Source organism: Xiphophorus maculatus, chromosome 7, assembly GCF_002775205.1.
Source record: "Xiphophorus maculatus strain JP 163 A chromosome 7, X_maculatus-5.0-male, whole genome shotgun sequence".
Lineage (NCBI taxonomy): Eukaryota > Metazoa > Chordata > Actinopteri > Cyprinodontiformes > Poeciliidae > Xiphophorus > Xiphophorus maculatus.
Window position 1 is genome coordinate 1,643,874 of NC_036449.1, and position 16,462 is coordinate 1,660,335.

Here is a 16,462-nt window from a genome sequence, read left to right on the forward strand (position 1 = left end):
CAGACAAACTAATCAACCAGCTCTTTGAAATTAATTAGAGAGATTCAAAGAGCCCTGACACACAATTCCATCTATAAATTTAATAGCACAACAAAAATTTTAATCTTTATGACACTTAAATCCAATTTGCATAATAATTTGGAACACGGTGTAATGACAGAACTTTCTGAAATGAGCCAGGCAGAAAATAGAAGTAAATCCAAAGAATTTAGCAAGCATAACATCTTAATGAACTTGGTAATTCTTTCAAAGTTTTTAAGATCTTGATTCTAAAGTATATTGCTTTATTATTCCAATCTCACTGAATAGAAAAAGATGTATAGAAATAAAGAAGGTATTGCTACATTTATGGAAAAGAGGTATAAACCCTGATGGAACCATAGAAGATTGTATTCATGTGGCTCATCTACACATCAGGAAGAGATGATCTGTAAGCAGCTAGGTAACAATTCAACATATTGCAGTCAGAAATATGTTATTGCCTAGGAAACAATCAATCTGCAGACAGACAGTGAAAGGCTACACTGGTATGAACACATTGTCCTCACCCATATATGATGGTGTCCTCTTGTTTTATTTTTTTTTTCAGGAAAGTGTATTCTATAATTACTTGTCTGCTTTGAAACCAAATGGCCAAATGTATTTATGCTTCAGTGTTTAAAGATTATTTTAGGGTTCCTGGGTGTTTCTGATGATGATACAGCCTCTTTAGAAATAATCTTGTCATGACCCAATAATGGTAAAAACCACCATTCACCATTAACCCACCTTAACATGCAACACCTCCTGTACATCTGAATAAAAATAAGTATTACGTCCAACAACTTGCATGATTTCAGTCTTTGGTCAACAGAGTAATGAAATGTCTGGATACACAAATTTATGCTTAATTAGGTTTGTAGTTAGTGTCAATATAATTGTCCTCTATACTTTCCCAACCAGCGTCCTGCACATTTACAGATATTGGAATCAACACTAAACCACCCACTGAGTCTATTAGAGACAGTTTTTGGAAAGAATTGCTGAAATGTAGCGTTTGCTTTTGACAGGTGGCCAGTCTGCTCGATAAGCTCCACTCCACAAGGCAGCACCTCCATCAGATGTGGCATGTCAGGAAGCTGAAACTGGACCAGTGCTTCCAGCTGCGCCTTTTTGAGCAAGATGCTGAGAAAGTGAGTCTTTGGTCAACAATTTAACTAAGCACTGGATCCAAATTTACAGTTCAGACCAAACGTTTGGACACACTTTCTCATTGAATTCAATGAGAAAGTGTGTCCAAACTTTTTGTCTGTATTGAGTACAGACCAAAAGTTTGGACACACAGGTGTGTCCAAACTTTTGGTCTGTACTGTACATTGGAGGTTTTCATCACATTTAGAGATGACACAAAGGTAGTATTGTCAATTAGCTCAAAAGGAAACAGCATTCTGGAATATTTCAGATTAATAAGAAATTATAAGTTGACGTTTATGCCTAAATAGTCTCTAAAACAGGGGTGGGCAACTCCAGGCCTCGAGGGCCGGTCTCCTGCAACTTTTAGATGTATCTCTACTTCCACACACCTGAGTCAAATAATGAGGTCATTAGCAGAACTCTGGAGAACTTGACTGCACTTAGGTGGTGATTCAGCTATTGGATTCAAGTGTGTTGGACCAGGGAGACATCCAAGAGTTGCAGGACACCGGCCCTTAAGGACCAGGATTGCCCACCCCTGCTCTAAAACTTTACTCAAACATAAAGAAGTCATGAAACCTTTAGGAGCAGAGATGGCAGCCATCTGCTGCACTTCAGAGCCGATCACATTCTGCTGTAGACTGGTGATAATTGAGACCTGACACAATACTATAATGGAAATCTATGAGAAGTTTATGTAGAAGGAGTGTGTTTGTGTTTTGAATGTGTCAGACACACATATCCACAGACAGACAGGCGTCAGCTGACCTGGTGTACATGCAGCCACAGTAAATATTTACTGGAAAGCAAACAGGCAGGAGAAACGGCTGCTTTGCTTCACATTGTCACACTAAGAGACTGTGCGGGTGCTAACACCAGTTTACACTGAGGGACTAACTGCTCCTATCCAGCTGGGGATCAATGATCAGACCTGGCAGTTAGTTTCATTGCTATGGTAACATAGGCAAATATACTAAACCATAACCATCTTCCCCTGTCTCTGAAAAGACTGACGTATAGTGGCGTTTGTCTCTAATTGAAAAGAGGTTTATGTTGTGGTTTTCTTTTGTTTCTCTTGTTCAGACCACAGTTACTGTAGCACTTTACCCACCATCTGCCCTGCAGACATGCCAGATGAGTCAGAGCAATCGCCTGGGAATACTTTACATGTTATGAGCAAGAATCTGAAATGTCTCATCATGGACCAGCTCTCCTAGAGAGCTGATTGAATTGAGGAGTCATTTGTGTCCAGTGTTTCCCAAGTGTTTTCCTCTGTGATTTATGAGCTGAAATAAGATCACACAACCCCCAATACTTCTTCCACTGCTAGTTCACTAATTTCCACTGTTTCCTCAGTGCTTCATTGGTCCTTCCTTAGTGTTTCCTCAGTATTTCTCCAGTATTTCCCCAGTATCTCCTTAATGTTTCCTTGACATTTCCTCAGTGTTTCCCCAGTGTTTTCTTAATATTATCTTAATGTTTCCTCACTGGTTCCCTAGTAATTCTTCATCTTCTTTGTTTTCCCCTGTGTTTCCCAGGATATTTTTCAGTGTTTCCTCAGTGTTTTCCTGGGGCTTTTGTAGTATTTTCCTGCTTTTCTCTTGTGTTTCCTTAATGCTTCTTTATTGTCGTCCCAATGGTTCCTTAAAGGGAGAGTATTATGGGAGCGCGAGCATAGCCCGGTGGTAAAACCTGCAACCAATGTATGGAGATCTCAGTTCTTGTTGCGGTTCTGGCCCCTTGACCTTTGACTTCCCCCTCTCTCACAACCTCCTTTCCTATTAGACTAAAGTAAACAAAGGCCACCACAGTAGGATCTAATCAATAGAGCCATTTTATCGCACAATCAAGTAATTATGTTACCTCCAGCTGTTATTAAACTGCTGCATAAATAAAAAATAACTTAAAACAAAATTGACTTCACATCATAGCTGTATGTGATGCCTTCAAACTGGTTTCTATCTCTTTAAGAAGCTCCTGTCCTTTCTGACACTCCCCCTCACAGTGACCACAACAAAGCTCCTCATGCTGTTCCCTGATGCCATTTATAGCCTTTGTTAAGAGTGTTGGACTGAGCAGTAGTTTGCATGATGAACTCAGCAGATGTGCAGTTCCATGCAGAAAGCAACTAGGGACAATATTCATTTGCATAAATACCTATTAGATTTAAAGTGACAGGATTACGTTCGATTAACTCACTTAGCTTGAGTTGTTTCAACAAACTTTTTATGTAAATACAATGAAACTCGCTTATGTTCAGCATAAAACTTAATTTAAAGTAATAATTTGAACATAAAAGTTACATAAAACAAGCAACATCAGAATTCCATGTCTTCAAGAGATTTTCTCCAGGTTTTTCCAACTCTGTCCAACTATTTCTCTAGTACTGCCCCAGAGTTCTTCCATTCCTTCTCCAGTGTTTTCCCATTGTTTCTCCACTTCTTCACTGTGGTTTTTACAGTGATTCTTCTTTGCTTGCAGGTGTTTAGACTCCATTCATATCTGTTGGAAGTGCACTAATATAGTTCTGTGTGTGCGGGTTTGTGTGTCTGTGTAGATGTTCGACTGGATCAGCCACAACAAGGAGGTGTTTCTGCAGAGCCACACAGAGATCGGTCGCAGTTACCAGCACGCTGTGGAGCTGCAGACACAGCACAACCACTTTGCCATGAACTCTATGGTAGGACATCATCACAAGCTTCACTTTTTTCTCCTAAAATTTGACCCTGAATGTATGAAGATGGCAGAATTGTTAAAATGTTCTTCCCAGAATGCCTACGTAAACATCAACAGAATCATGTCAGTGGCGAGCCGGCTGGCTGAGGCCAGCCACTATGCTTCCACGCAGATCAAGCAGATCTCCAGTCAGCTGGATCAGGATTGGAAAAGTTTTGCTGCTGCACTTGATGAACGCTCTACCATCCTCGCCATGTCCTCCGTCTTTCATCAGAAGGCTGAGCAGGTGAGGTCAGAACTGTGTGAGTGATTATTGACTTCTGGCAAGAAAAACAGCATATCAGCTGTATTTGTGGAACACATAGAAAGCTTCTTAAACTGATGTAATGGCTCCTACATCAGAGCTGGAACCATTTCTTTCGCAAACAAGCTGCTAATATCTAACTCTCCAATCACCAAGGCTCTTTGCTGCAAACATGTGTCCAGAATATTACATGAAAGTGGGACATTTTTTATTGCTTGATTATATTTAATAGATGAAAGTGCTTCACTGCTGATTCCTGGAAGGTTGACATGGCAACTGATGGGACTGCTTGATTCCTGCTGAGCTCTTGACATTTTATTCTAGTGTATGTTTGGGTGAAGAGGAGATAAAAGAGGAGAGACATCGGATAAGTGAGACTACAGAGAGGACAACAGTTAGAACACAGACTCACAGGAAGAGACATCACAACCCAAAACCAAATGAATTATTAAGTAGAATGTTTTGAATATTCTTGTCATTAGACACAGCATGTTCCATTCCTTTTTTAAGGTTTTGTTGGCTCTAGTGGCGTTTATTTGAGAGTAGTCAGACAGAAAAGTGGGCAATGAGAGAAGGGGTAGACATGTGGCAAAAGTCATCAGGCTGGGAATCGAACCTGCGATGGCCGCGTTGAGGACTAAGACCTCAGTATATGGGTTGTGCTTAACCCCTGTTGTGAGGGTTGCAGATAGTCCCGTACCCCAACTATTCTTTTTGAATTCCAACTAATTAGATCCTGAGAAGACCAGTATGCGTTCAATGGAGAGCTGAATCCCTTTAAACAGTTTAACAAACATACATGCATGCATAATTTAAGGCTTTAATCTGGTTCCTCAGTTCTTGTCTGAGGTGGAGACCTGGTGTAAAGTGTGCAGTGAGGGCGGGTTACCGTCGGAGATGCAGGAGCTGGAGATCGCCATCCATCGGCACCAGAGCCTGTATGAGCAGGTGACCCAGGCTTACACAGAGGTAAGACGATCACACAACCAAGACCCTTCAAACTGCTTATGAGCAACAGACGGAGTCATTGCTCCACTGCTGGTCATAGAAGCTTGTTTTCTTTAATATCTTTATCGTAAATGTATACAAACACACTTTAATGTCCAGCTGCTGCTCAGGAACTGCAAGCTACCAGATGCCAAAGCACCACGTCTTCTTATAAAACACACTGGAAATGACTTTCTCAACATACCGTAAAGGTGCCATTTTTTCTATGCAAACACCATGTTTTTAGGTGATGGAGAACAGTCATATTCTTCTGTGCTGTCAGTATTGCAGACTGTGATTGGCTGTGATAACAGGGCGGCGATGATCAGCCGCTGCACTGACCCTTCAAGCTGTCTGAAAGCACTCCACTAAATTTAGTTCTGGAGCACTCCCACTCTTCCCTGTTCTTTGCTGCCGTCTGCTGTTTTATCTTTAGACAGGCTGTTGCTCAGTTTATGCTTATCTATAAAAAGATAAGTCTGTATATATATAGAAACATCAAATTCTAGGCACAGCTTCAGACTGAGGCAGTTAGGCTTGGCAGACTTCTGCTGCATTGTTGGTTGTAGGAGTTGCATAAAAATGGTTCCATGTCTGGATTTGATGTCTCTTCTTAACGAGGTAAATGAAGGAAGCTACACATGACTTTTAATGGAAATAATATGTATACATACTGTAAACACAACTTTACTTTAGTTACTTCTCCTGGTTCAGCAAAAACTTAGACAACCCAGGTTTGATCAGTGTTTAGTATTTTCTATTTTGATGACATCAGGATTAAATGCAGTCCAAGGTTATCCAAAAAATGGCGTAATTGCCCTTTACTTACCCTTCAAAGATCAAGCTGTGGAGCTTTAGTATTGCTAGCAGTGAACACTTAGCCACATAATGCTTCCTACTTGTTCAGATCTGGTCTCTTGCCACTTCTTTTTTCTGAGCACATGTTGAAGTGCAGAAACTTCTCTAAAAGTGATGTGACCAAATCATGTCTGCCAGCTCAAAAAGCGCTCTTATGAATCATGTCTACCAACCACTAAAGGGCAAAGCAAACACTTCTTCCTGTTTTACTTCATAACAAGAGCTTTAGTCACAAAAAGCAGGTCCAGTTTAACACACACTATCCGAAGCTTAGGTCTTCGTCACCAAAGTCACAACCAAACATCGATCAGGTAGCATTTCTTGAGATAAATTTCATAGTAACAAGAGATATTTGGCATACAACAAGACGTCCTCACTCCCCTAAACATGACAGTTCAGTGTTTTTCCTTTCTGTGTGTGAGCAGTGTCATGTCTGTGGAACACATCTGTTTCCATGTCCAGGTGAGTCAGGATGGGAAAGCTCTGCTGGATGTGCTGCAGAGACCTCTGAGTCCAGTCAACTCCGACTCCCTCACAGCGACGGCTAATTACTCCAAAGCGGTCAGTGGATCAGTAGCAGATAACCTTTGAGCATATTTACATATAATCTAAACCAGTTGGTGTAACTGCTCAGGTTCACTGCATCCTGGACGTGGTGCACGAGGTTCTTCACCATCAGCGGCGTCTGGAGAACATTTGGCAACATCGAAAGGTCCGACTTCACCAGCGGCTGCAGCTGTGTGTGTTCCAGCAAGATGTGCAGCAGGTATACACTCACAAAGCTCTCAGTCACCAACATAAAGGACAATGTTAATGTGCTTTTAACTTGACAGAGTCAGGGAAAGTTAAAGGTCCAGATTTTTCATTCCAAACTCCAACATTTACTGTATAAACTCATACATTTGTTCAAGATCAATCACTGGACTCATATTTAGTTGCGTAAGTCCTGTTTCTGGAAACTGATTAACTTTTGCATGGGGTCAAGCGGGTTCTGCCTCCTGCATTCTAGTCCAGGACTAGTGGACAACATCACAGTTCCTCTGCAGCTCATGGTTCTGCCTGAGAAGCGTGTACATGTTAGATGACACCTCCCAGGTTTTGTAGCGGCTTAAGGTTCAGAGATTGAGCTGGTAGCTTCATGTCAGTTCTTGTTGGTCTGGAACTAAGATCAGAGAATTTCCTCTTAGGTAAAAAGCAACATGACCTTCACAGTGTACTGTTGCTTGAGTTCAGTGTTTGATGGAAAAACTGTCTGCAGATCTCAGAGCCAAATAGAGCAATCTTACTTTCATTGGTCCTTTTTAGGGGAGAAAATCAACTTTGGTGAACTCTTATCTCTCTAGCCCATGTTATTGTCTTCCATCATGCTGAGGTTTCTAGAGGATTCTAGTTAGAAGCTGAGTTTTGCTCAGCTTCTAATTGTTACATTGCTGTAGTGTTGACCTTCATTGATCACCTTGAAGCTAATAATTGGCTCACTATTGGACTTTTTGCTATTCACTGATCTACTACAATGGTAGTTTTCCTTTCACTGCTGTCTTTGTGGTTTTGTTTGCTCTTCATTTTAACTGCTCAGCCACTCATTTTCTGCACTTCCATATGTCTGCTCTCCTCTGCAGTCAGCCTTTGACCCAATGATTGCTGCTGTTCTGAACAGTACTTGGACTGAACCATTTAACTCTAACTTTCTCAGGAATGCACTCCAACCAGTCTGAACAACATTTGTTGTCTTTTTCACCTGTTTGACTGTCTGACTGCTATTTGTTTACAGAATGAATGTCTGGCCAATGATTAAACTGCACTTTGTTTTTAATTGGAACACAGCTCATTTATTTATGGTTTAATTGCACAGAATCAGCAGAATTCATGTCATGGCTGTTTGGTTTTCTATTGCTCTACTACACCTACTGTTAAATAATTGTAGATTACATGTAGAAATATAAGAGAGCAAGAGAGCCGAAAAGCTCTCGCCTGTGGTTTCACTCTCCTGAGTTGGACCTTGTGCCGACCCGCTTGGATCATGTCATGCTGTGTGTAAGCATGTGGTGGTGTGTAGATGTTAGGGGCGCGTGCAGTGCAAAACAGATGAGCATCAGCACGGTGCGTTCATTCATCCCTGTACTCTCCTTCCGTCTGCTCCCTGTTTAATGTAAAAATTCCTGAGATAAAACGCTGTCTGCTGCGCTGCTACTGCTGCTCATCCCACACAGACACAAAGCGAGACTTGGAGAGGTGTCAGGCCACATTCCTGAAGCCTCTCTGGATATTCAGGAGCTCCAGATTTAATATCACAGCTGTATTTAGAGTCAGTAGAGTGGCTGTGATTAGCTGGAGTGGACGAGAGCGAGGGATGTAATGCAAATATGAAGTAATAAGAACCACGTACAATCATGTATTAGTGGTAATGCTGGAATGAGTCTACAGAGGTTCTTCAAATGAGGTGATGTAAAACAGTTTGATGTATTCAGTAGGAGATGCAAGCAGCAGAACACTAGATTATTTTCAAAGTTTATGTTGATTCCAGTAAAAATGTTTCATAAGAAGATCAACTCTTTTCAGACTTAATGTTGTCTTAACATTGTCTGACTGCCTGGGCACCAGTAGCATGTTAAATTGCCTCACCAGACTCTCCTCAGGCTAAGGAGCTGCTGACTTAATTTGAATTTAAGAGAAGTGCAAATAATTGAAATTTATTTTAATTATATATTTTTTTATTTATTGTTTGTAAGACTCTATAGTTGTGGGTTTATATGTGTTATGTATGTTGTAGGTTAAATATGTTTCTGAACAACCATTGGTGTCTGTACTGGAATGTTTCCAATACAACTGGATTCTTTTACTGTGATGTATTAGAACCCTTTCTTCCAGGTATTATGATAAAAGGTATTGTATAATGAATAGTATGTACTTATGAAAATAATTATTTATTTTGCAATATTTATTATTCCTTGCAATCTAATGTGATCATGTTATTCCAAGTTTTATAATCAAAATTAATTCACATTTGTTACTTTTCATACAATGGTATACAAATTTAAAATATTACATTTTAATACTAGTATTACTCATCAGTTGCCTGTATCGAGAATGCTTCATACCCAAAATTAAAAATAGCATAAAGGAATTGAGGTTATGGACAGCTCACATGAAAAACTTGCCAAATCCCAGGAGGATGAATGACTGACTAATTAAATAGGGTAATTATTGCACAGGTGATTAAATAAAGAAGCTAATTAATCATATGTCTATTTATTCGGGCATTTATTTATTTCTGCATTTATTCTTAATTATGTGAGGTTTTCTTCAGCACAAACTGCAGATTTGTTCCTTTTAGTCTTAGTGGTGTGTGTCCAGTGTGACCTGCAGGCCAGAAACACCACATGCTAACGCCGCCGCTGCTGTCATCTTCATTCCATAATATTTGTTCATTCTGTAGTGTTTGTTGAGTGAGGAGCCAGAAATCAGGTCACTTAGCTCCAAACTACAAATGTAGAGATGAGTGTTCTGATTTTGGCACCTTGGTGACATTATTATGATACCTCAGAGAGTGGCTGTTAAAGACAAAGCCACTGGCTGAAACAGAGAGCAGAGTTGTCAGCAGAGCATGGCCCGTTCTACTTGTCATGCTTCACTTCCTACCAGAGCCCAGGGAGATGCACGCGAGGAGAGATGTTCACAGAAAGTCAGGCAAGTTCAGAAGTAAGAAAGAAACTGTATGCCACTAGAATATATAAATCAATGAAACAAAGTTGTTCCAGCCTGAGTTGCAGCAGTGCAGGATAAATGTGACCCTGGAGAGGAGCAGAGTGAAGCTGAGACAGAACAAGTAATGTTGTTTTAGAGTCCAGCTGCAGTCAGCTGGCCTCCTACCTCACACTGAGCTCTCCATGTCACTCTGCTTCTTCATGAGTCCAGAACGGATCAGAGATGCGGTCCTGCAGAGAGGGAGATTGTATGATCAGGTGATCATTCAATGCACATGAGAACCAAAGAGAGTTCAGGCAGGTGGGCTGGATGGAGGCGGGACTCAGTGGGGATGTTTGACAGCTGTAAGAGTGAGAGGAAAGACGGTCATGACACCTACAAATAAGATGAAAAAAACCTGTCACTTTCAAAAATGAATAAAAATGTTCCTTCTATAAATGTCTCATTCAGCACACAATTGGTTATGTGTGTGTTATGACTAACACACTGAGCTGAGTTCAGCTTCATCAATCAATCAATCAATCAATCAATCAATCAATCAATCAATCAATCAATCAATCAATCAATCAATCAATCAATCAATCAATCAATCAATCAATCAATCAATCAATCAATCAATCAATCAATCAATCAAATTTTATTTGTATAGCACATTTCAGCAGCAAGGCATTTCAAAGTTTCATAACAAACACAAAAGCACAAAGTCGTGCAACATAGAATCAACAATGAAAACAATACATTAAGTCGAGTTCCATCATTAAATTTGTAATTGATTACGTTTCAAATACAATTCTAAACAGGTGGGTTTTTAATTTATTGTGGTGCTAAGCCGTTCAGTGATTTATAAACTAACAACAGTATTTTAAAGTCTTTTCTTTGAGCTACAGGGAGCCAGTGTAGGGACTTTAAAACTGGTGTTATGTGCTCTATCTTCCTGGTTTTAGTGAGAACGCGAGCAGCAGACACAACCTTCACTTTAATGGGGGCAATGTAATCAATGATATCTGAAACGTTAGACTGAAAATCATCTACCGACTCATCTACATCATTACAGCTTAAGGATGAGGAAGAAGAATAGATTTGATGAAATGTTTCTTCTGTGTTTTCTGTGACAGAAGGTTTTGTGATAGTAGCTTTTTGTCCAAGTGGGTTAAGGGATAAAGAACTTTCAAAGATAATAGCAAAGTGATCCGACAATGCGACATCAGTTACAGACATTGGAAATATTCAAACCCTTACTGATAACCAGGTCCAGTGTGTGTCCTTGAGTGTGTGTTGATTGTTTGATATGTTGTGTTAAACCAAAATTCTCTAATATATTAAAGAGCTTTTTGCCCCTCTGTCTTGGGGGTTGTCAACATGAATGTTGAAATCACCAACAATTATTAAACAATCATAATCAATGCATTTAAGAAAGAGAAGCTCATTCAAGTCAGTAAAGAAATTTTCCACATATGTTGGAGTTTTGTATAAAGTTAGTGTCAAAGTTTGTTTGTGGCCTTTTACCTCAATACCAAGATACTCAAAAGAGGTGAAGTGACCCAAAGAGATTTTACTACAATTTATGGTATTCTTAAATATTGAAGCCACGCCTCCTCCTTTATTGTGTTTTCTATTCTCACTTAAGAAATTGTAGTTAGGAGGCGCTAATTCAATTAGTACGACTGGTTCATTATTGTCATTCAGCCATGTTTCTGAATGACAATAACTTCAATATTATGCTCAGTGATGAAATCATTAATTACTAGAGCTTTAGCACAGAGAGATCTGGTATTTAAAAGAGCTAGTTTAAGTGACTAGAGGGCCGATAGTTCATCAGTCTGAGGTTCCTTTAGGCGGTGGATCAGTCTGAGGTTTGAATTAAGACCACTGTAATTTGTATTTTTGTTTTTTGTTAATTTTCTTAATTCTTTTGATCCGAACAGGTAATGTCCTGTCCTGCAGTGCCGGGGGGCCAGACACATTCTGGAGGAAGACGGGTGTAAAGATAATATCTGGACCCCAGCCTCAGACCTCAGAAATGCAGAGTGATGGATCCTCTGGGAAGTTAGAGTCAGGTGGCTTAAATGAAGTGAGGTCTGCTACGTGAGCGCTAAGGAGAGACGTGCCGAGGCAAACCTGTTGATCTATTCCATCTGTAAATTTAAGAAACTCTGGTCCAGAAGACATTTCTTTATAGATATTGTTGTGAATGCAGTGAATGAGTGGAGGAGCAGAGAGAAAGGGGGGAAGGAGGAGGGGAACAGTCGATCCGTCTCCAGTGGATGTTATATCAGCTTGTTTTGGAATAGTTTTCTCCTGACACGTGGAGGGTTCCATCCTAGTCAGACATCCTTGAGCCAGACATCTTCTGAAGCGATGATCACGTTGCTGTCCTTGTTGATAAAATGAAAAAGGTTTGCAGTCAGTAGCTTTATCCCATGTTTATTAAGATTGCGTCCGCCTCTTCCGAAAAGGTGAAAGCGCTGCCAATAGATGCAAAGGTTATCAATGAAGGTCACTGAGCTGGCAGAGCAGGCTTTAATCAACCATTTGCTTATCATGTCCAGCCTGGAGTGTTTTTGTCTCCCCATTGAGGTGATGGAATTGGACCATTGAGAAATAACTTCATTTTTATTTTTCCCATAGTGTTCAGAAGAATTTTAAAGTCCTTTTTCAGAATCTCAGATTTTTGATTTGCCAGATTGTTGGCAAAGCAAACCGATCAGCCAATATTTGGCTGATCAGTGGTTAGAGAGAGAACTTTGCAAGTTAAATCAGATACAGTGTCACCAGGAAAAGAAATCACTCTTGTTTTCTTGGGATTGCAAACGTGACTGATTCCATTCACTGCCTCATCTCCAACAATAAGCACTTTTGGCATACCTTTCGTTTTCCTGGTAGCGCTTTGTCCTTTGTGGCTTTGGGGGGTGGATGTGTTGGTCTTGCCTCATTGTTGATGTTTGAAGGCGAGGTTTCACTCAGAGACTCAGGCTGGAGTACAGAAAATCTATTTTTCAGTGGGATTCCCACAGAGTCAGAATGTTTTGAGGCTCGGGCTGGTCGCTTTGTGCTTGGGAGCAGGGTCGGTGGAGCCGTTTTGTTCCAGCTGCTTGTTTATTTTTCTTTGGTGGACCAGCTGTTGAAGTTGAAGGTGGGTTTCGGCTCAGAGCCGGCCACGCTGATTCGTCCAGGTGAGGGGTTCTCCCTGTTAGTCGTCTCATAGGATCCGCAGTGTGAGACTTTTGTTTTGCCTTTGCACCCTGAGTGTTCCAGGGTGAGCTGCTTGCTGCGGGACGTACGACCTCTCCGTTGATTTCAGGAAGAGTTGTTTCATTTCCACAGGTAGCGTTTATCTCAAAGTTCACCTCCAGCCATTGAATCTTTATTTCTATAAACTGAAGTCGTATAATACTGCTGATGTCCCTGGAGTCAGCCGGAGGCATTTTGCCCTGGTTCAAGTTAGAGTTGAAGAAAAGTAAGGTAAAAACAAAAGTAAGAAAATCCCACAGTCCTTAGGTTTGAAGTAATTCAGTTATGATGTCGATAATGTAAATATAACTATAAAAACTGTGACTTTAAAAATAACTCACAGGCAAAGTTATCAGCAAGGACGAGAGAGAGCAGGATAAGCTGTTCCTCCTTCAGCTGTCAGAGCGTGATTTCTCTGCCACGTCTGTAGAAACTAACAAACACACTGACAAAGTAAAGTGGACTTGCATGAAATGTGGGTGTTTTATTTAAGATTATGATAAAGACATTTATTTCCCAACTAACGTTAAATTACAGCTTTCAATATTTCTAATCAAAGGCTTTTTTTAATGTATATTCAAATAAATTCCATCAAATTTCCTTTAAATTCCTGTTAACTCGGTGGGAAAGCTTCCAAACTCAGGAGATGTGATGGAATAGAATGAAATAGAGATAGAGTGACTCAAAGGTAGATGATTGACTATAGTGCCCCCTAAAGGAAATGTATAAAAAGGGATAATGGAAATTTGCAAGAGAGTACAGAGATGCTCAACATAACATGTTGTTCAACATTAGAGTTGATGTTGAAAATTATTCACAAAATCAAGCAACATTTTGTTGTTGTATTATTAGAGAAATATTTTTATAATATAGAAGAATACATTTTAATTACTTCACATTTCTATAACTGTAGTACTAAACTTTTACTGTGTAAAAGAAAACAGTTATGACAGCTGGTTTGTGGTAATACTGTTCACTGGTGATTGTCTTTTTGTGTAGCAAAAAATACATGATAAAAATGAATTAAATTGAGTTGAATTGATGAATAAAAAATTGTTTCCATCATGCAAAATACATTTTGGATTTAAAATTCATTTAAACTGCTTTACTTTGGGGCTTTGATGGAGCAGGTCATTTTTGGCCCACAGGACAAGGGGGAGTAAACGGAATGTTAAGATTGCACAAGTGTTAAACTGTCTGGAATGTGTGCATCTCTTTACATCTGGGGTTCCTGGTGACTTTGTGTTGGGAAATGATCTAAATAAAAGTGTGTGTTCTGTATTGTGCAGGTTTTGGACTGGATAGAAAACCACGGGGAAGCTTTCCTCAGCAAACACACAGGTGTTGGGAAATCCCTCCATCGAGCCCGAGCCCTGCAGAAAAGACACGATGACTTTGAAGACGTAGCCCAGGTGAGCTTGTCTGCGCTTCAGTGATTGTGTGGTCGACTCCCTACAGGTATCTTCATTTTTTTTCTTGATCTTGTGTGTTTCAGATTGTCAGACAGTTTTCAGTGTCGGACAAAAATTGATTAATAAATGGAAAAAGTAGTCCCTCAATGTGGATTTTATTCATGAACGAAACAAAAATAGCCAAACCAATCTGACCAAAGTGAAAAAATAGCTGCCCTTTGCTGAATCGTAAATTAGCAGTGTTTAACCATGTAGTTCTCAAAATAAGTGAATTTCACCAGTCACATTCAAGCCTGATAACCTGTAGAATCAAGAAATCACATACTTAGAACCTGACTACACAAAGTGTCTAGAAAAGGAAGACATCCAGAGTCATTCGCATCACATCCAATCAAAGTTCATGATATATTGTGTTAATAAAGAGACAAGGCAAACATGATGCATGATGCATGCATGATGGGGAGAGTTCCAGGCAAAAACCACTGCTGATCAGAACAACACAAATTCCCATTTCACATTGGCTGAGCTCTCAGCTCTAACAGAGGCACAGAGCTCTTTTGAATACCAGAGACAATACATCTTCACCAAACCACAGGCATAGCAGTGACAAGAGAATGTCAGCTGTAACAGAGACTTGAAAATATCCATGGAGAATGTCCCTCCTTCAGTTGCTGCCTTAGCAAGTGGTATTACTCAACAGAACAATGACCCAAAGACCATCAGCAGATCTACCTCAATAGCTAAAAAAAGTCTTGATTATAGTCCTAGAAATACTTGTTGCCAATTATCGCTTATGCTTAAAGGAAGTTGCTGCCTCCAAGCATGGCACTTAATGTTCTTGGTGAAATAGCTTTTTTCACATATTGCCAGGTTGGTAAATCTTTTAGCCTACTTCAGGCTGACAAGCAGGTTCTGTTTAAGTGGTTTCTTGATTTTCCGGGTCAGGCTGTATTCTTTCCTAGCTGTCTTTTAATGTAATTGAACTCAGCTGTCCAACAATGTGACTATCCACAGTTTATGATTTAACAAGGTGCAATTACTTTTTCACATAGGGAAACACTGATCTGGATTTTCTGGGCAGAAAACTAAATTTTGTCTTTACTCAGTTTTAACTTGAACAAAAGAACCACAGATAGAAGAAATCTGTAAGATCTTTAGCTGTTTGAAATCTATTTGTGTATGGTTCATTATTCTGTGTAGTCAAAATATCAATAAACATCATGAACGTGAGCTGATTTAAAAATACTACTTTTTTTTTGACTGGAGTCTGTTTGTAATCTTCCCTAATTAAATCTGAATAATAGAAGTCCATGTGCCTGGTAGCAGGAAACATACAGGGCTAGATGTACATGACCATAAATGGTCATGAGGTTGTCGCAAAGATGTTCTTAATTTTCCTTCCCCAGTCCTTCATGTAGGAGCCAAGGACCCGAGCTCTGAACCAGAAACACAAAAACAAAGAAACATGTTGAAGGTTTTAGTGTGAATAAAGTGTTACGAGTTTCTTCAGCACTGAACAGAGCAGAACCCCCAGATTAACTCGGTTTATACAACATCTGCTTCTCTGCACAGCTTAAACACACACACACACACACACGCACGCACGCACGCACGCACGCACGCACGCACACACACACACACACACACACACACAGGTTTAGAATCTGTGCCCTTACTTGATATTAAAGCAAATGCTGACAACTGACAGTCTCGATAGAAACAACCATCAAACACTTCCATCAATGAACTTGTGTGTGTGGATAAGCAGTGGGCGTGTGTGTGGGCGTGCGTGTGGGGGTGCGTGTGTGAGTTTGTTTTTCATCTTTACTATTAGGAATAACCAAAGACATAACTCATTGGATGGGGGTCATTAAACTGTCTCTTACTGTTAAATACACACACACATGCACATGTTTGGCACTCTTTATCTTTGCGGGAACTTCCCATTGACTTCCATTCATTTCTACAGCCTACCCCTAATCCTAACCCTAATCCCAACCATTACATACCTCACCCTAAGCCTAAGCAAAATTTACTCACACCTTAGTCCTAAATCTTAACCTCTAAACCAAAAGCAGCATTTCCATTTATGGAGACCAGGCTTCGGTCCCCACAA

General features: G+C 40.1%; 1 protein-coding gene across 3 annotated transcripts in view; it reads left to right on the forward strand.

The window, feature by feature from the left end:
- kalrn (kalirin RhoGEF kinase) overlaps positions 1-16,462 on the forward strand; it is a 156,508-nt gene that overhangs the window by 49,236 nt on the left and 90,810 nt on the right. For all 3 annotated transcript variants that reach the window (XM_023336251.1, XM_023336252.1, XM_023336253.1), the window contains exons 8-14: positions 1,050-1,172; positions 3,731-3,853; positions 3,944-4,135; positions 4,991-5,122; positions 6,461-6,559; positions 6,633-6,764; positions 14,224-14,346. In XM_023336251.1, the coding sequence (XP_023192019.1) occupies positions 1,050-1,172; positions 3,731-3,853; positions 3,944-4,135; positions 4,991-5,122; positions 6,461-6,559; positions 6,633-6,764; positions 14,224-14,346 (924 nt within the window). The remainder of the gene's footprint in view (positions 1-1,049; positions 1,173-3,730; positions 3,854-3,943; positions 4,136-4,990; positions 5,123-6,460; positions 6,560-6,632; positions 6,765-14,223; positions 14,347-16,462) is intronic.